Below are 20,605 nucleotides of genomic sequence, written 5' to 3' on the forward strand. Positions count from 1 at the left end.
CGCATCAGGCTCTCTGCTCAGCAGGGAGCCTGCTTCCCTCTCTCTCTCTGCCTGCCTCTCTGCCTACTTGTGGTCTCTCTCTGTCAAATAAATAAATTAAAAAAAAAAACTCAACTTGATAATAAACACCTATTTTCAGCATGTAGTTTTAAAGTGTAATTAGTAGGGCGAGGAGCAAGATGGAGGAGTGGAGACCTAAATTTTGTCTGTTCCCAGGAATTTAGCTAGTTATCAAAGCATTCTGAGCACCTACAAACTCAACAGGAGATAAAAAAAAGAATAGCAGGAATTCTATGAACAGAAAAGTGACCACTTTCTGGAAGATAGGACATGCACAGAGAAGTGAATCCGAGGTGACATATGGGAAGATACACCATGTGGGGAGGGGCTGGCTCCTAGCAAGTGGTAGAGGAGCAGAGCACAAAATCGGAACTTTCAGAAGTCTGCTCTGTGGAGGGCAGTCCCTCCAGTGGCTAGGTGGTGGTGGAATCCTTGCAGGGACAGTGTTGTCTCAGGACCCTTGGGGGTCACAGAAAGACCAGGGGTGCCTGAATGCAGCAGAGCTCCCAGGTATCAGAGTGGCTGAAATATGGAGCCAAGGAGGGCCTCTCAGCTTAGGGTTACCTTAAACTGTGATCTGAGGCAAAGCTGGGCCACTACTCTTTGAGCAGAGATCCCACAAGTGGCAGATCCAGGGAGAGCCCCTGCTTCCTTCACTGGGAGGAGCAGCACAGGAGTACACTGCAGGAATCAGATGGGTTTGGAGACTCCAAATGGGGCTGTGTGCCAGAGATAGAAGAGCTTTGTCCCAGACTGGGAGAGTTTCTAGTGCAGCCAGACACCAGGGAGATGGAGGGATTGCCTGCTTTTCTCTGAACGCACATGGAGGAACGGGGTCCTGAGCTCTCAGCATCTCTGGGCTGGAGATTAGTAGGTCACCATTTTGATTCTTATCCTCCAAAGTTGTACGGAAAGTGTCCAGTGAACAAAAGCTACCAAGAGCAAACCCAAGCAGATTACTTAGCCTGGTCCCTGGCAAGGGCAGTGCAATTCCACCTTAAGCAAAGACATTTGAGATTCACTGCCAACAGGCCCCTTCCCCAGAAGATCAGCAAGAACATCCAGCCAAAACCAAGTTTACTGATCAAAAAGAACAGCAAAACACCAGCACCAGAGGAATACAGCACATAGAATTCATGGCTTTTTCCTCATGATTCTTTAGTCTTTCAAACTTAATTTTTTTTAATTTTTTTTCTTTTTCTGTTTTTTTTTTTTTTAATTTTCCTTTTTCCTATTTTAACATAAATCTTATCAATTCCTTTTTAATTTTTTTAATTTTCATTTTTATAGTTATTCTATCCCCTTCATTGTATTCACCTTATTTATGTGTGTGTGTGTGTGTGTGTGTGTGTGTGTGTGTGTGTGTGTGTGCATGCGCACACACAAGTTCTTCTTTCTTTAAAATTTTGGGATACAGTTTCTTCTAATGGACCAAAACATACCCTAAATCTAGTGTATTCCGTTGTTCTAGTCTCCTGCCTGATCACATTCTCTCCTCGTTTCTTTTGTTTTCTTTCTTTTTTCAACCAACTTCTTATCAATTCCTTTTTAAAAATCTTTTTCAATTTTCATCTTTACAGTCATAGTCTATCCCTTCATTGTTTTTACCCTTATTTTTGTATATATATGGGTTTTTCTTTTTTAAAACTTTGGGAAGCAGTTTCTTCTAATAAACCAAAATACAACCAAAATCAGACATGTGGTTCTGTTCTATTCACCAGCCTGATCATATATTTTTTTCTTTCCTTTTCTCCCCCTGCCCCAAGGTTTCTGGTCTCTTATGATTTGTTTAGTGAATATTTTTCTGGGGTCATTGTTACCCTTTAGCATTTTCTTCTCTCATTCATCTATTCTTCTCTGGACAAAATGACGAAGCAGAAAAACTCATCTCAAAAAAAAAAAAAAAAAAGAACAAGAGACAGTACCAACTGCTAGGGACCTAATCAATAAGGACATTAGTAAGATGTTTGAACTGAAGTTCATAAGGGTAATTATAAAGGTACTAGTTGGGCTTGAGAAAAGCATAGAAGATGCTGGAGAATCCCTTTCTGGAGAAACAAAAGAACTAAATTCTAACCTAGTTAAAATAAAAAAAAGCTATTAATGAAGTACCATAAAAAATGGATGCTCTTGGGGCACCTGGGTGGCTCAGTCGTTGAGCATCTGCCTTGGGCTCGGGTCATGATCCTGGGGTTCTGGGATTGAGCCCCACATTGGGCTCCCGGCTTGGTGGGAAGCCTGCTTCTCCCTCTCTCACTCCCCCTGTTTGTGTTCCCTCTCTCGCTGTGTCTCTCTGTCAAATAAATAAATATTTTAAAAAAAAATGGATGCTCTTACTGCTAGGATAAATGAGCAGAAGAGAGAATTAGTGATCTAGAAGATCAAATGATGGAGAATAAAGAAGCTGGGGAAAAGTTAAACAACTTGGATCATGAGGGGAGGATTTGAGAGATAAGTGATACTATAAGATGAAACAATATTAGAATAATTGGGATCCTAGAATAAGAAGAAAGAGAGTGGGAGCAGAAGGTATATTTCCTAGCAGAGTATAAGTCACAAGTTCACTTCAACATAGAATTTTCATCATGCATCTGCAGAAATTATCAAATTTTATGGCACACGTGTATATATCTCATCATCATGATTTTAAAATGAGCTATTTTGGGGGGGTCATGCAAAATTTGGTAGAAGGGAAATAAATAGTATAAATGGATTCAGTGAAAAATTCTCCTTTCTTACTCTAGTTTTCCACACTTCAGGTCTTCTTCACCAGAGGCAATCCTAATAGCTATTTCTTACGCAGCCTCCTAGAAAGAGTTCATGTAGAGACAACCTGTCCATAAACTTGTATTGATATGTGTATGGAATTATAGTTCTAGATATTGGTAATCACATAAATATTTTCTAACATATAAGAAAACCTACCATGCATTTGGTTTTGTGGGCCTTTTTTTATTGATGTGTTTTGGAGATTGTGTTTTTTATTGTTGTTGTTTTCATCTATTTTTTTATTCATTATTTTTATTAACATATAATGTATTATTTGCCCCAGGGGTACAGATCTGTGAATCGTCAGGCTTACACATTTCACAGCACTCACCATATCACATACTGTCCCCAGTGTCCATAACACAACCACACTCTCCCTACCCCCCATCATGCCAGCAACCCTCAGTTTGTTTTGTGAGATTAAGAGTCTTTTATGGTTTGTCTCCATCCCGATTCCAACTTATTTCATTTTTTTCCTTCCCTAACCCCCAACACTCCCACCGTCCTTTTTGAAATTCCTCATATCGGAGAGATCATTTGATAATTGTCTTTCTCTAATTGACTTATTTTGCTCAGTGTAATAACCTCTAGTTCCAACCACATTGTTGCAAAAGGCAAGATTTCATTTCTTTTGATGGCTACATAGTATTTCATTGTATATATATATATATATACCATATATATACCACATCTTCTTTATCCATTTATCTGTTGATGGACATCTAGGTTCTTTCCATAGTTTGGCTATTGTGGATATTGCTGCTATAAACATTTGGGTGCATATACCCCTTCAGGTCACTCCATTTGTACCTTTAGGGTAAACACCACAAGTGTGATTGCTGCATTGTAGGGTAGCAATATTTTCAACTTCTTGAGGAACCTCCATACTGTTTTCCAGAATGGCTACACCAGCTTGCATTCCCACCAACAGTGTAGGAGGGTTCCCCTTTCTCTGCATCCTCGCCAACATCTGTCATTTCCTGACATGTTGACATTAGCCATTCTGACTGGTATGGGGTGGTATCTCATTGTGGTTTTGATTTGTATTTCCCTGATACCAAGTGATGTAGAGCCCTTTTTCATGTGCCTGTTGGCCATCTGGATGTCTTCTTTGAAGAAAAGTCTGTTCATGTCCTCTGCCCATTTCTTCATTGAATTATTTGTTCTAAGGGTTGATTTTTATAAGTTCTTTATAGATTTTGGATAATAGCCCTTATCTGATATGTCATTTGTGAATATCTTCTCACATTTTGTTAGTTGTCCTTTGGTTTTGCTGACGGTTTCCTTTTCTGTGCAAAGCTTTTGATCTTGATGAAGTCCCAATAGTTCATTTTTGCTCTCACTTCCCTTGCCTTTGGTGATGTTTCTAGAAAGAAGTTGCTGCGGCTGAGGAAAAAGGGATTGCTGCCTGTATTCTTCTCAAGGATTTTGATGCATTCCTGTCTCACATTGAGATCTTTCATCCATTTTGAGTCTATTTTTGTGCATGGTGTAAGGAAATGGTCTAGTTTCATTATTCCGCATATAGTGGAATTTCTTGTTCCACTGATCTATGTGTCCGTTTTTGTGCCAATACCATACTTTTTTTTTTTAAGATTTTTATTTAAATACCATACTGTCTTGATGATGACAGCTTTGTAATAGAGCTTGAAGTCCAGAATTGTGATGCCACCAACTTTGGCTTTCTTTTTCAACATTCCTCGGCTATTCAAGGTGTTTTCTGGGTCTATATAAAGTTTTGGATTATTTGTTTCATTTCTTTGAAAAAAATTGATGGTATTTTGATAGGGGTTGTATTAAATGTGTAGATTGCTTTAGGTAGCATAAACATTTTCACAATATTTGTTCTTCCAATCCATGAGCATGGAATATTTTTCTATTTCTTTGTGTCTTCCTCAATTTCTTTCATGAGTACTTTATAGTTTTCTGAGTACAGATTCTTTGCCTATTTGGTTAGGTTTATTCCTAGGTATTTATGGTTTTGGGTGCAATTGTAAATGGGATTGACTCCTTAATTTCTCTTTATTCTGTCTTGTTGGTGTAAAGAAATGCAACTGATTTCTGTGCATTGATTTTATATCCCTGACACTTTACTGAATTCCTGTACAAGTTCTAAAGGATTTGGAGTGGAGTTTTTTGGGTTTTCCACATAAAGTATCATACTATCTGCAAAGAGTGATAGTTTACTTCTTTGCCAAATTGTGTGTCTTTTATTTGTTTTTGTTGTCTGATTGCTGAGGCTAGGACTTCTAGTACTATGTTAAATAGCAGTGGTGATAGTAGACATCCCTACTGTGTTCCTGACCTTAGGAGAAAAGGTCTCAGTTTTCCCCATTGAGAATGATATTCACTGTGGGTTTTTCAAAGATGGCTTTGATAATATTGAGGTATGTACCCTCTATTCCTACACTTTGAAGAGTTTTGATCAAGAAAGGATGCTGTACTTTGTCAAATGCTTTTTCAGAATCTATTGAGAGTATCATATGATTCTTGTTCTTTCTTTTATTAATATATTGTATCACATTGATTGATTTGCAGATGTCGAACCAACCTCGCAGCCCAGGAATATCCCACTTGGTTGGGATGAATAATCCTTTTAATGTACTATTAGATCCTATTGGTTAATATTTTGGTGAGAATTTTTGCATCTGTGTTCATGAAAGATATTGGTGTGTAATTCTCCTTTTTGATAGGGTCTTTGCCTTGTTTGGAATCAAGGTATTGCTGACATCATAAAATGTGTTTGGAAGTTTTCTTCCATTTTTATTTTTTAGAATAGTTTCAGGAGAATAAGAATTAATTATTCTTTAAATGTTTGGTAGAATTCCTCCAAGTAGTCATCTGATCCTGGGCTCTTGTTTGCTGGGAGATTTTTTTTTTATTTTATTTTATTAATTTATTTATTTGACAGAAAGAGGTCACAAGTAGATGGAGAGGCAGGCAGAGAGAGAGAGAGAGGGAAGCAGGCTCCCTGCTGAGCAGAGAGCCCGATGCAGGCCTCGATCCCAGGACCCTGAGATCATGACCTGAGCCGAAGGCAGCGGCTTAACCCACTGAGCCACCCAGGCGCCCGCTGGGAGATTTTTGATGACTGCTTCAATCTCCTTACTGGTTATAGGTCTGTTCAGGTTTTCTGTTTCTTCATAGTTCAGTTTTGGTACTTTATATATCTCTAGGAATGCATCCATTTTTTTTTTTCCAGATTGTCAAATTTGTTGGTATATAGTTGCTCATAATAAGTTCTTATAATTCTTTCTATTTCTTTGGTGTTGGTTGTGATCTCTCCTCTTTCATTCATTATTTGATTTTTTTTTTTTTTTGATAAGTCTGGCCAGGGGTTTATCAATCTTATTAATTCTTTCAAAAAATGAGCTCCTAGATTCATTGATTTATTCTACTGTTTTTTGGTTTCTATTTCATTGATTTCTGCTCTGATCTTTATTATTTCTCTTCTCCTGCTGGGTTTAAGCATTCTTTGCTGTTCTTTCTCCAGCTCTTTTAGGTGTAGGTTTAGGTTTTGTACTTGCGATTGTTCTTGTTTCTTGAGAAATGCTTGTATCACTATATACTTTCCTCTCAGGACCACTTTTGCCACGTGCCACAGATTTTGAACAGTTGTGTTTTCATTTTCATTTGTTTCCATGAGTTTTTTTCAATTCTTCTTTAATTTTCTGGTTGACCAATTCCTTCTTCAGTAGGATGCTCTTTAACCTCCATGTACTTGAGTTCTTTCCAGCTTTCCTCTTGTGATTGAGTTGTAGCTTCAGAGCATTGTGGTTTGAAAATATGCAGGGAATGATCCCAGTCTTTTAATACTGGTTGAGACCTGATTTGTAACCCAGGATGTGATCTATTCTGGAGAATGTTCTATGTGCACTAGAGAAGAATGTGTATTCTGTTGCTTTGACTTGGAATGTTCTGAATATATCTGTGATGTCCATCTGATTGAGTGTGTCATTAAAGCCTTTATTTCCTTGTTAATCTTCTCTTCGGTGATCTATTTCTGTGATGGGGGTGTTAAAGTCCCCTACTATTATTGTATTATTATTGATGTGTTTCTTTGATTTTGTTATTATTGGTTTATATAATTGGCTGTTCCCATATTAGGGGAATAGATATTTAAAATTGTTAGATCTTCTTGTTGGACAGATCCTTTAATTATGACATAGTGTCTTTCCTTATCTCTTATTATAATCTTTGGCTTAAAATCTGTTTTATCTGATAAAGGATTACCACCCTAGCTTTCTTCAGATGTCCATCAACAAGGTAAATTGTTTTCCACCCCCTCACTTTAAATCTTGAGGTGTCTTTGGGTCTAAAATGAGTTTCTTGTAGACAGCATATCAGAGTCTTTTTTTTTTAAGATTTTATTTATTTGACAGACAGAGATCACAAGTAGGCAGAGAGGCAGGCAGAGAGAGGAAAGGAATCAGGCTGCCTGCTGAGCAGATAGCCCGATGCAGGGCTCGATCCCAGGACCCTGAGATCATCATCTGAGCTGAAGGCAGAAGCTTTAACCAACTGAGCCACCCAGCCACCCCAGAGTCTTGTTTTTCTAATCCATTCTGATGCCCTGTGTCTTTTGATTGGAGACATTTAGCCTTTTTACATTCAAGGCATAATATTGAAAGATATGAATTTGGTGCCATTGTTTTGCCTGCAAGGGGACTGTTACTGCATATTGTCTCTGTTCCTTTCTGGTCTGCTACTTTTAGGCTCTCTCTGGTTAGAGGACCCCTTTCAATATTTTCTGTAGGGCTTGTTTGGTGTTTGCAAATTATTTTAATTTTTGTTTGTCCTGGAAGCTTTTTGTTTCTCCTTCTATTTTCAATGACAGCCTGATGGATATAGTATTCTTGGCTGCATATTTTTCTCATTTAGTGCTCTGAATATATCATGTCACTTCTTCCTGGACTGCCAGGTCTCTGTGGATAACTCTGTTGCCAGTGTAATATTTCTACTGTTATATATTACAGACTTCTTGTCCCAAGCTTCTTTCAGGATTTTCTCTTTGTCATTAAGACTTGTAAGTTTTACTATTAGATAACCTAGTTTATGTTGATTTTGAGGGAGGTTCTCTGTGCCTCCTGGATTTTGAAGATTTATCCCTTTGCCATATTAGGAAAATTCTTTACTATAATTCATCCCAATATACCTTCTGGCCCTCTCTCTCTTTCTTTTTCTTCTGGGATCCCAATTATTCTAATATTGTTTCATTGTGGCATCACTTATCTCTCGAAGTCTCCCCTCGTGGTCCAGTAGGTGTTTGTCTCTCTTTTGCTTGCTTTTTGATTCTCTGTCATTTGGTCTTCTACATCACTAATTCAATCTTCTGCCGCTTTTATTCTAGCAGTAAGCATCTCCATTTTTTATTGGATCTCATTAATAGCTTTTGTAAATTTCATTGGTTAGATTTTAGTTCTTTTATTTATCCAGAAAGGGTTTTTCTAATATATTCCATGCCTTTTTTGAGTCCAGATAGCTCAATGATAATCGTGATTCTGAACTCTAGTTCTGACATATTACCAATGTCTGTATTGATTAGGTCCCTAGCCATTGATACTGCCTCTTGTTCTATTTTTTGTGGTGAGTTTTTCCATCTTGTCATTTTATTCAGATAGGAATATATGAATGAGGGAATAAAATATTAAAAGGGTGGCAAAGATCCCCAAAAGATGTATGGTAACCAAATCAGAAGAGACCCAAAACTGGGGGAAGAAGAAAGGGAGAAAAAAGAAATAAAAAAATTAAAAATTAAAAATTAAAAAAAAAAAAGAAATACCGGTGAATAGAACAGAGCCACCTACTTTATTTTGGATGTATTCTGGTCTCTTAGAAGAAATTACCTCCCAAAATGTTAAAGAAAGAAAAACTTATATATATATACAAAAATAAGGGTGAATATAATGAAGAGATGGAATATGACTGTAAGGTGAAAATTAAAAAAAAAATTCTTAAAATGGAATTGATAAGATAAGTTGGTTGGATAAAGAGGAGAGAATTTGCTCAGGTTGGAGACTAGAACAAAGCTATGTGCTAGATTTAGGGTATATTTTAATCTATTAGAAGAAATTGTATCCCAAAATTTTAAAGGAAAACCCTATATGTATACAAAAAATAAAGTTAAATACAATGGGTGGATAAAATATGACCATAAGATGAAGATTTAAAAATATTTTTTTTAAAAAAAGGTATTGTTAAGATAAACTAGTTAAAAAATGTTGAAAGAGGAAAGAGGAAAAATTTTAAAAATAGAATAAGAAAAAAATAAAATTTAACAAATTTAACTTTGAAAGACTTAAGGATCATGGGAAAAAAGCCATGAATTCTATGCGTTGCTTTCCCCTAGCTCTAGAGTTCCACTATTCTCATTGAATTGGGTTTTGGCTGGATGTTCTTGCTGATCTTCTGGGGGAGGGACCATTTGCAGTGAGTCTCAAATGTCTTTGCCTGAGATAGAATTGCACTGCCCTTGCCAGGGGCCAGGATAAGTAATCTACTTGGGTTTGCTCTCAGTATCTTTTGTTTCCTAAGCACTTTCCATAGAGCTTTGGAGGACAGAAATGAAAATGGCGGCCTCAGAGTCTCCAGATGGAGTGAGCCGAGAGCTCAGGTCCCCACTCGTCAGTGCGGCCTCAGAGAAAAGCAGTCAATTCCTCCCATCTCCCTGGTCTCTGGCCGCACTCTGAGCCCACCTGGCCTGTGACTGTGTTTCTATCTCTGACACACAGACACATTTGGAGGGTCCAAACCCAGCAGATTGCTGCCACCCACCCCCATGCCACTCCTCCCAGAGGAAGATGAAGGGGGTCTCTCCAGATCTGCCACTTGTGGAGTCCCTGCTCAAAGCAGTGGCCCAACTGTGACTTGGATCATGGGTTAAGGTAACTCCTTGGCTCCATCTCTGTAGTTGGCTTCCCCACTGTGATACCTGGGAACTCTACCACACTCAGATGCCCCTGGTCTTTCTGTGACCCTATGGGTTCTGAGACCACACTGTCCCTGCAAGGGCTCCACCCCTGCTTAGCCTCTGGAGTGATTTCCCTCAGGGGAGCTGACTTCTAAAAGTTCTGATTTTGTGCTCTGCTGCCTAATCACTTGCCAGGAGCTGGCTCCTCCCCCTGCATTCCATCTTCCCATCATTTCAGATTCACTTCTCCAAACCCCTACCTCCAGAAAATAGGTGATTTTCTTTTCCTAGAATTGCTGCTTCTATCTTGTGTTGAGTTTGTAGGTGTTTGGAATGGTTTGATAACTATCTAGCTGAACTCCTGGGACCTGATGTCATTTCAGGTCCTCTGCCATCTTGCTTCCTGTTTGGATATTGTGTTATATTACCTGAGTATAATTCTCTCATTCTTTTTCACTCAAGTGTGTAATTTCAGTACATGGATGCATTGTAATTGATGTCACCAGTTTTGCAATAATGGTTCAAGCTGTTTTCAGTCTTTTGCTAGTATATAGGAAGCGGCAACACATGTCTTTATAATGCATCCTTGTGCATTTGGGCAAACCTGTTAATAAGAAAACATCTAAAATTAGAATTTCTCTGGTGAAGAATTAATGCATTTTTTATTTGTTAGATTTTGTAAGCTTGCCCTAGACAGATTATTCTGATTTGAAGCCCCCTCAATATTGCGGATGTTGCTTACAATCTTGTCAAATCTCTTTCTATTATTCTTTTTTTTAACTCAAACCAATCTGGCAGAGGAAAAAAATTATATCAAATTGCTTTTTTAGCTTTTTCATTAAAAGATATTTTTGGTCATCATAGGTTTGTAAGTCATTGTTGATTCATTAATTTTACAATTGTATTGTTTTTTTGATCTTCATTTTATTTATTTGTAATAGCCCTTCTATATTTTAAAGAAAGAAAGCCCCTTTTTCACATATAATAAAAATTTTTCTAGTTTACCACCTTTGTGTTGAATTTATAGTGGGATTATATTGTTCCAATGTGGAATCAAATGTATTTATGAGATTGTTTGCAAATTTGTTCTTCGTATTTTCTGGATATGTGTAATGACTATTTCAAGTCTTTGTTGTTTTGTTTCCATATCTGTTTTGTTCTAGAATGTGTATGCATTTATCATTGTTATTTTTAAATGATTGGGCTCCTGGGTGGCACAGTGGGTTAAGCTGCTGCCTTTGTCTCGGGTCATGATCTTGGGATCCTGGGATCGAGTCCCGCATCAGGCTTTCTGCTTGGAAGGGAGTCTGCTTCCCCCTCTCTCTCTGTCTGCCTCTCTGCCTACTTGTGATCTCTGTCTGTCAAATAAATGAATAAAATCTTAAAAAAAATAAAATAAAATGATTACTTCTTTGCTCCACTTAGAATATGTTTTAGTGTAAGGATTAAGATTCAGCTTTTTTTCCCCCTCCAGGTGGCTAAGCAGTGTTCCTTACATCACCAATTTTGTAATTCCATTATCTGCATTATTTTGAATAGCCAATTTTGTATATTAAAACCATATACCAGGTAGATGAGTATTTGATATTTCTATCCTATTCAATTGTTGATGTGTTGATTGATATTCTGTTAAAAATATTTTGACTATTGTTAGTTAAAAATACTTCTAAATAGTTGGCATTTACAGTCCTACTCATAAATTTCTTATTTTTTTTGTGAAGACTCCAAATGTTATTTGCATTCTTATTTTTTTTAAATTTAGGATAAGCTTATAGGATTGTAATAATATTGTTACTATTTTATTGGGATTAATTTGGGGAAAATATTTTACAGCTATAAAGCTTCTCTAAGAACCAAGTATTTTTTTATCCAACACTTCTTTTGGGTTTGTTTGTACACTTTTTAATTTTCTGCATATACATTCTCTATATTTTTTATATAGTTAACCTAAATACTTTGTTTTATGATAGATTTTTAAATCCATCTTCTATTATAGTCTATTGAGACATAAAACCTACAGATTCCTGTATAATTTTTGAACCTAGCTATCTTTTTTATTCTTAATTTCTTATAATTTTTAGTTTTTATTGATTTTATGATTATTTGATTTATTAACTGCACGTAATGATACTCTTCTTATTTTATACCTCACTTATTTCTGTAATCTAATTATATTATATAGTATTCCCAGGATAATAAAATAATAACATTATTAGTTTTATTTGTGATATAAAGGCAAAGCTTACAATGTTTCTCCATTTATATAATTGAACAGTGAAATCTCCAGCATTTTTTTTTTAAGATTTTATTTGACAGAGAAATAGAGAGGGAACACAAGTAGGCAGAGTAGCAGGCAGAGGTTGAGGGAGAAGGAGGCTCACTGCTGAACAGGGAACCCGAGGTGGGGCTGGATCCTGGGTCCCTGAGATCATGATCTGAGCCTAAGACAGCTGCTTAACGGACTGAGCCACCCAGGTGCCCCATCATTTGTTATTTTAAGAGTGTTTTCACCAGTAACTAATGTTGATTATGAAATGTATTTATATTAACTATGGAACTGATGATTTGTGCTTTTTTTTCTCATTTGACTTCATAGCATGGAAAATTTTTTATGTATTTCTGCAAATGAAACATCTTTTCACCAATATTTTGATTATTTTAAAATTTAGTAACCTTTAGGTTTGACATAGATATCTGAATATATAGACTCTGACACATACAATCTAGTATTTTTCTTTTCCCTTTCATTTGCCCTACTCCTTTTATGAGTTGTTGGTATACAGTCAGCTAATAACCAGTATTTATCTTCAAGTCCATTTTTTATTTACATTATATCTTAACATTGCATAATCCAGAAAAGATAATTAGTTAGAAGAAAAACATAACCATTCTGGAAAATTTTAGAGTGAAAAAAAATTGACATATACAGTGGCCATTGCTTTCTCTGTGTTTCATGTTATTACTTTTGAAAACTGCTGGTAAACAATAATCATTTTTTTCCCTTTCAAAGTCAATAAAGAAAAACATATTTCAATAACACCTGTCTGTATATACCTTAGCTATCAAGATGTTTAATAACATTTATATTTTATGAAACAGAGTACACATGTCTAGGTGTGAGGAAGAGTTAAGGTCTTTGGCTTATAAATGTAAACAGAAGGACCTATTCTCCTGTGAAATAAAATATTTGCTTTAATTTATGGCTGCAAAATCACAGATAACATGTACCTGAATTTAGGTCTCTAAAAGTGACTTACATACAGATGCTTGTTTAGTGTTGTTTTTTTTTTTAAGTATCATAATGAAGCTTTCAATTAGTCCACAAGTTATTTTATTAATAGGGCTAGACAATAACTTGAAACCAAGGAAAATATCATGTCTTTAACTTTAAGATCATTTTAACTGGAGTGTGAGACCTATTCAAATAGTCATAAAAATAAACTGTCAGACTATCAGCAAATAGATTTCTTGGTAATAGCACATAGTTCTGCCTCTGACTGAAGATGGTAATGACTATTCATTATGACAGTGACTTAATTACAACAATCAAATGGATGATGTTTCTGTTCCCTTAAGGGAGATGCATCAACAAAGCATGGGTATGTGATGGAGATATCGATTGTGAAGATCAGTCCGATGAAGATGACTGTGACAGTTTTTTATGTGGACCACCCAAGTACCCTTGTGCTAATGACACTTCAGCCTGCCTTCAGCCAGAGAAACTCTGCAATGGGAGAAGGGACTGTCCAGATGGGTCTGATGAAGGCGATCTCTGTGGTATTGCACGTTTCACTGATTTGTTTCTTTCTGGAGACTAGAAACATTTAGTCCACTTGCTGATACTTATAGTAGCATACGCTCCTTCCATTTATTTCCTTTAAATGTAATGTGTAGCATCAAATCCTATCTCCATTTTTCAGGGACTGTAAGTCTGTTGAAAGTTTCTAAAATATGATCAGAAATTTCTGAAAATGAAGCAGAAAAGACGGACTATAGCCAACTAACTTAATTGTATAATTGTGCTCATCACTTAGAGCTCTGGATGGTTAATGTTGTTTCCAAAATGAAATCATTATTTTTTTGTCAATGAGTCATTCTCAACAAGAGAACGTTTTTATTATGGACTTATGGGATAGAGTTTACTAACATCCAGTGGATTTTATCATACATTCCAATCATTACACTAGAAATATTTTTTTAAAAAGAGGAAAGGAAAGGAAGAAATTGAACAATAAAACCAACTGAATATTATTCAAGTTTATATAATTTTCTCTGAAGTTTTTAGTCCTCTTACAATAGCTTTCTTGGGCATGGTATATCTAGTTAAAGTGAGTATTTCAATCTGATAGCTTTTGAGCTTTGAAATCACTTTTGACTAGTCATCTTTTTTATGCCAACCAGAACATATAAAGAAAATTACATTTCCTTCTCTGTGGGGAGATCAGACATTTAGCAAGGAGATTTTCAAAATATGTTTTCTAGATAATACTGAAGGTGATATCGATAGAGTAATGAGGAAGGGTTTAACAGAATGATAAGAACAATAATGAGGTGACTAGGGACTGAGAAAATGACTTTAGGAAATGATGAAGCTACCTAATTGAAAATAAAAAAGGCAACTACATTTAAGCCTAAAGTTATCATATTTTGATCTGAATTGAGTACTAATAGAATACTGAGTGATAAAAAATCTGTTATTATGTTTTAAATTTATACAATAAGTGTCCTTTCCTCCAAAGATTCTGTGATTCTATAAAATACCCTTGAAACAGTAATTGCAACAATTTTCATTCAGTCATGCTAAAATTTATTTATTTGTTTATTTATTTATAAAGACATTTATTTTTAGAGAGAGAGAGAGAGAGAGAGAGCGTGAAAGATAACAGGGGGAGGGGCAGAGGAGAGGCAAAGAGAGAATCTGAAACAGACTCCCCTGTCAGCATAGAACTCAGAGCTCCACACAGGGCTGGATCTCAGGACCCTGAGATCATGACCTTAGCCAAAAATAAAAAGTCAGAATGCCAAAATGACTGAGCCACCCAGGTACCCCTGGGATGCTAAAATTTAAACAAAAAGATTCAACCCCCATCACCTCCCCCCAAAAATCCTAAAATTAAGCAACAAATACAAGGTAACAGACTTAGCTTATCTGTTACTTCTTTTTTCTCCCAGCTTATTCCCCTTATGGAGTAGATTGGTGGGTGGAAATATCTCTTGCATTACCATATGTGAGGATTGCTCGTGAAGGTTGTAAGAGCAATTCTGAAAGAAGGAAACTATCTTTACTCTTAAAATTGAAAATGTGTAAATATAGGAAAAAATCGAGATTTTGACAGGTTTAAATTCTGTTCTTCAGTTACTTCAATTAAATCATCTAGGCAGGTAACGTAATTTCTTGAAATGTCAGATTCTTCATAACAAAAAAGGAGATGATGATATTGAGCAGGAAATCATGGTAATAATGTCAGATGCACTATAGGTATTGAAAGAAATTATCTTTTCTCAACCTTCAGGTTAAATGAAGGCAAAGAAGACAAAATACAATCATCAAGAAAAATGAAAATAATATTATAAAAACATAGCCTTATGCTCTCTGAATTAGTAAAATAAAAGAGCAAAAGGGATTTCTTCTGCATTTATTTCTTTATTTGCTTCAAGACTGAAAATTGCATCTTACTGTCAAGCCACTATATTCATCAGCTTAGGAAACTTGCTCGAACATTTCAAAGAATTACAGGTGTGAAAGAGGTTACAATAAATCTAGGTGTGGTCATTCCAGAAAGGATAAAATTCAGTTCTATCCTCCTTATAGCATTATGGCATATTGAAGCCCTATACTGTCCCCTTTGCGAGATGAAGTTGAAGGAAAGGGAAATGAAAATCAAAACCAAATACTAGTCAAAGGATTGAATTACTTTCTATGGTTCTCCTTTTCCTACCTTTTGTGTGTACCTTTGTACTGTAGTTCTGTAGATGGAATCCTTATAGGCAATATTGGTACCTGTAGAGAAATGGCACCTTGGTCTCTTATTTTCATGATCCTTGCCCATCAGTCGTAGGTAAGATCCTGTCCAGCTAAGAAGGATATTGGTTTATGAGTGCTGCAGCAGCAGCCATAATGAGTTATTTACCCAGTGGATATAAAAGATATACCAAGTGAATTAACTAAATAATTGGTATGCATCTGGCTAGTAGCTAGGAAATTCTTTTTAGAGAGAGAGAGACCCAAAGGCAAAAGAGGTTTTTTGTTTATTTGTTTTCTTTTGTTTTAACTGTATGTTGTATATGATGAAAATGTAGGTTTTGCCCTCTTCTGTTTACTCCTTTGAAATAGTTTTCAAAAAAGCTGTTTATTTATTTATTTTTTTTTTTAGTGTTCCCTCCTTTACCATCCTCTGTTAAAAAGGTAACAGGGATTGATTGATATCCTATTCCTCAATACATGTAAATTTGTACAAAAATATATTGTATGAAAATAATTTGTAATCTGTAGACTTAATACTTGGGAGATATCCTAGGATGGAAAAATCATACTCTTTGGCTAGTGAAGAGATTCTTGTTTTCTCCAGATAAATCTGATCTGTAAAACAAAATCAAAACCAAAACAAAAATCAGTAAAGAAACACAATGAAATAATTTTCTTAATCCTAGTGAAAAGATATTTTTCTCTGGGGGATTTTCAAATGATTTCAAGGGGAAATGGATGTACTTTAAGAAATAGATATTGTTGGGCGCCTGGGTGGCTCAGTGGGTTAAGCTGCTGCCTTCGGCTCAGGTCATGATCTCAGGGTCCTGGGATCAAGTCCCGCATCGCGTTCTCTGCTCGGCAGAGAACCTGCTTCCCTCTCTTTCTCTCTGCCTGCCTCTCCATCTACTTGTGATCTCTCTCTGTCAAATAAATAAATAAAATCTTAAAAAAAAAAAGAAATAGATATTGTTTAAAAAAACAAATGAGAAAAATCTTGTATTATTCAAGACTAGAGTTAACTGTTAAACCTTGCTATGAGGGTATGTCAAAGATAAACAAAGCTGGACTCTAGGTAAAATGGGGAGGATTGATTTTATTCAGTATTTATTATTGCAGCAGAGAAGAATATTTCTTGTGAACTGAAATCAAATTCTCTGAAACAAAAGACTAGAAGCATTTTGAAGCCTGGAGTATGGTAAGGGAAAGGCACCAAGAGGTGATAAGGGGGTTGACCCATGTGACTAGGCCATTGGTGCTTATCCCAGAGAAGAAACAAATTTCTCATATCTTTGACCAGAGACAGTGGTACAACTCAAAACCAAGCACTCACAGGGTTGGGAGCAAGAGTGAAAGAGTTATCTTCTTGAATGTTTGCATTTCAAAAAGATATTTCTCAAGTCCTTGAAAAGACAGTTCTGAGAGGTAGAAGATTACATATTCAATGTGCAGAGAAAATAGTTATAACTGCAAGTTATTTAAAGTAATTGTTCTAAGACGAGGTTCCAGGGCCTGTCTGCCTATTACCAGGTTTTGGCTGGAGCAAACGGTAAATTCTCCTACCAGCATAGAGCTTTCTCAAACAGGTACTTTAACAGAGCTGGAGTCATACTAGGAAGGCTGTCCTAACTGGTTAGAAACTAGGCTAATGTTTGGTGAAATCTCTTTTTGGGTGGTGACAGGCATATGTTTGGGGAAGGGAGTGAAGATTGAAATTATTTATACTTAAGGGTCTGCGATTTTTATAAGCCAGTTTGAGGACTAGTTGACCAGAAGTCTCCAAGGAACCTGACTAGAGCTGATCAATGAGAAATTCTTTTCAGGTAATAAAAATTTAAAAGATAGTTGCAGGATTAGGGTATCTGGCTGGCTCAGTCAGTTAAGCATCTGCCTTTGGCTCAGGTCATGATCCCAGGGTTGGATCAAGTCCTGCTTCGGGCTCCGCGCTCTACCATGAACCTGCTTCTTCCTCTTCCTCTGCCTGTCATTCCCCCTGCCTGTGCTCTTTCTTTCTCTCTCTCAAATAAATAAAATTTAAAAAAAAAGAAAAGAAAGAAAGTTTCGGGATATAATGACATGTTTAGGGTTAAGGAGGAATTAACAAGGGACTAACCACACATATGCTGGCATTAAATTTATATGTTCAATTTTAGGTATAAATGTAAATTTTATTTTTTTAAAAATCTATGACTTCATTCCACTGATAGTATCAGAAGAACAGTGATATTTGAAATAAACTAAGAGAACTATAACAATGTTTTTTCACCTGGGTATGATGATACTTCTTTACAGTAATTCTCTTGAAAAAGAATGACATTTTAAATAAATGGGGAAAATACCTTAAAATGACTATTGTTTTGAAATGACTATGATATGGGTGAATAAACATTTTTGGGAGAGCCAAATGAATCTACTTTTTTCTTCTAAAATAATGCCAAACTTGAAGTCTTAGAGAAAATAGTTAATATAATCATTTTCCTTTTCTTATTATTATAACTTCTTTTCTGGTGACAAATAGTATGAAGAAAAGTTGACCTATATAGAACTTAAAAAAACGTAGAAGTATTTTTAAAGTGTTATACTTAAGCTCAATTTCTGAACTAGATAAATTTTCATAGACAGCAGGAAATATTTGAGGTACATAAGTGACTATTACTGCAATTTTTCAATCATTGAACAACATTCTGTTTTAGCATATCTCAAAAAACACCTAATTAGGTTTTGAAAACAACTTAAAAATATTTTTAAAGGGCGCCTGAGTGGCTCAGTGGGTTAAGCCGCTGCCTTCGGCTCAGGTCATGATCTCAGGGTCCTGGGATCGAGTCCCGCATCGGGCTCTCTGCTCAGCAGGGAGCCTGCTTCCCTCTCTCTCTCTCTCTCTGCCTGCTTCTCTGTCTACTTGTGATCTCTCTCTGTCAAATAAATAAATAAAATCTTAAAAAAATATTTTTAAAGTGAAGGAAGGCAAAGCTTCTTTTAGCCTTATTCCTATGTATCTAGTAATAGATAGGAATAGGTAGTAGTGTGCTTGAAAAAAAGTTATCTACTATTTTCATCAATGGCATAAGTAGGTCATCTTGAAATTTTCCCAAATGGACCAGTAGTGGCTCAATTTGGGGGTAACTGTGCATTTGGACATTTTTTTTAATTCAAAAAATATTGTTATCTGTTTATTATATGGTAGGCACTGTGCTAGCTATTGGATATACACTGCTAAACAGAGCAAATAGTTTGTATACCCTCATGGACCTTACAATTTATAATGAAATAGAATCAGAAATAAATATATGTAATGCAATTCTAAATCATAAGACTATGGTAGAAAAGGTTTCTTTCTTTATAAACCAATCATACTATCCATGTAATAAATACTGGTTGCTCATTATTTTAGTACAAATACCAAGTCAACCTTTTTGTGTATATGTATATTATTTATGATGTTTTCATGACCTCATTGAATTAATCACAATAACCAATATATAGGGTGTAATGTACAATTTACATAACTTAAAAATAAATGACTGTAGCCAGTAAAGAGCAAACTAATCCATCCTGCATTATCATTATGCATCAGACACTAGATGTAGAAATATATATATATATATATATGATACATGTATATGTATATGCCTGTTTATATACACTGAACCAAGCCAAATTTTCAGATCATCAATGTATGTCCTTGAGGAGCCCTTAGCAACTGATTTTGCTCAACAGCTGAAAGGATCAGCATAATTTTTCCAGTTATAATAGAAAGAAACATTGAACACACTTTACCTCTATGGGGTCAAGGGATATACTTGGGGTATACTCCAAAATTTTACAGAAATGAAAACCTTCCATTCCCAGTTCCTATCATGTAGAATTATATTTGGTCATTTGATGAATTATTTTATCATTCCTACCCCAATCCCTGAAAAAAAAAATCGAGAGAGCTCTCTCTATTCATTTATAATATCCTTGCTCTAATTCTAGCCTTAGAAAATTGAGTTCAATGATTAGTATTTAATTGAGCAAAACAATTGATAATGCCCTGTAATCTGTTCCCCTCCTTTTATAGATGAATGTTCACTGAACAATGGAGGCTGTAGTGATCACTGTTCTGTTGTTCCTGGAAGAGGAATTGTCTGCTCCTGTCCTGAAGGACTTCAGCTCAACAAAGACAATAAAACGTGTGAAATTATAGATTATTGTAGCAATCATCTAAAGTGCAGTCAAGTGTGTGAGCAGCACAAGCACACAGTCAAGTGTTCATGCTATGAAGGGTGGAAGCTGGATGTGGATGGGGAAAGTTGCACAAGTGTTGGTAAGTAGATGGGTGTTTTGCTAGACTGAAGAATAATAAGTGCCTTTCTGTTTATTTTTTTTCCCCTGTGTTGTGTATCTCAGTATATTTAAGAATAGATCTTGGGAGAATACTCCAAAAACACCTTTGAAGAATTAATAAAAGGAGTCAACTAAGTTTGAGTGAGGCATTTAAGTATAATTTGTCATTTTTTAATTATTTTTTTAAAGATTTTACTTATTTGTTTGAGAGTTTGAGGGGGGCAAAGGGAGAAAGACTGTCCACTGGGACTCAATCCTAGGACCCTAGGATCATGACTGGAGCCAAAGGCAGATGATTAACAAACTAAGTCACCCAGGTGCCCTGAATGTGTAATTTTAGACCTACTCCAGAATCTTCTGGACAAAGCATATTACAGTATCATAATCACCATCCTTCAGATTGGTTCCTTCCTTCTTGAAATGCTACTTTCATCATCATCCTCCTGAAAGGCTTCTTTTCATACTATAAAAAGCATTTACTTTTATTTTTCTCTGAAGCTTTCAGAACCCTCCAAAGTCTGGTCCTAGCCCACACTTCCAGTTGTAGGTCTTCTACTCTTGAAATAAACTCTTTG

The 20,605-nt window shown here is 35.9% G+C and overlaps 1 protein-coding gene across 1 annotated transcript in view; it reads left to right on the forward strand.

Annotated features, from left to right (window-relative positions):
• The window catches only part of LRP1B (LDL receptor related protein 1B), a 1,982,574-nt gene that overhangs the window by 1,262,497 nt on the left and 699,472 nt on the right, over nucleotides 1-20,605 (forward strand). The window contains 2 exon segments of the mRNA XM_047722477.1: nucleotides 13,316-13,516; nucleotides 19,765-20,010. Of these exon segments, the coding sequence (XP_047578433.1) occupies nucleotides 13,316-13,516; nucleotides 19,765-20,010 (447 nt within the window).

Source organism: Lutra lutra, chromosome 3 (assembly GCF_902655055.1).
Source record: "Lutra lutra chromosome 3, mLutLut1.2, whole genome shotgun sequence".
NCBI classification, from domain to species: domain Eukaryota; kingdom Metazoa; phylum Chordata; class Mammalia; order Carnivora; family Mustelidae; genus Lutra; species Lutra lutra.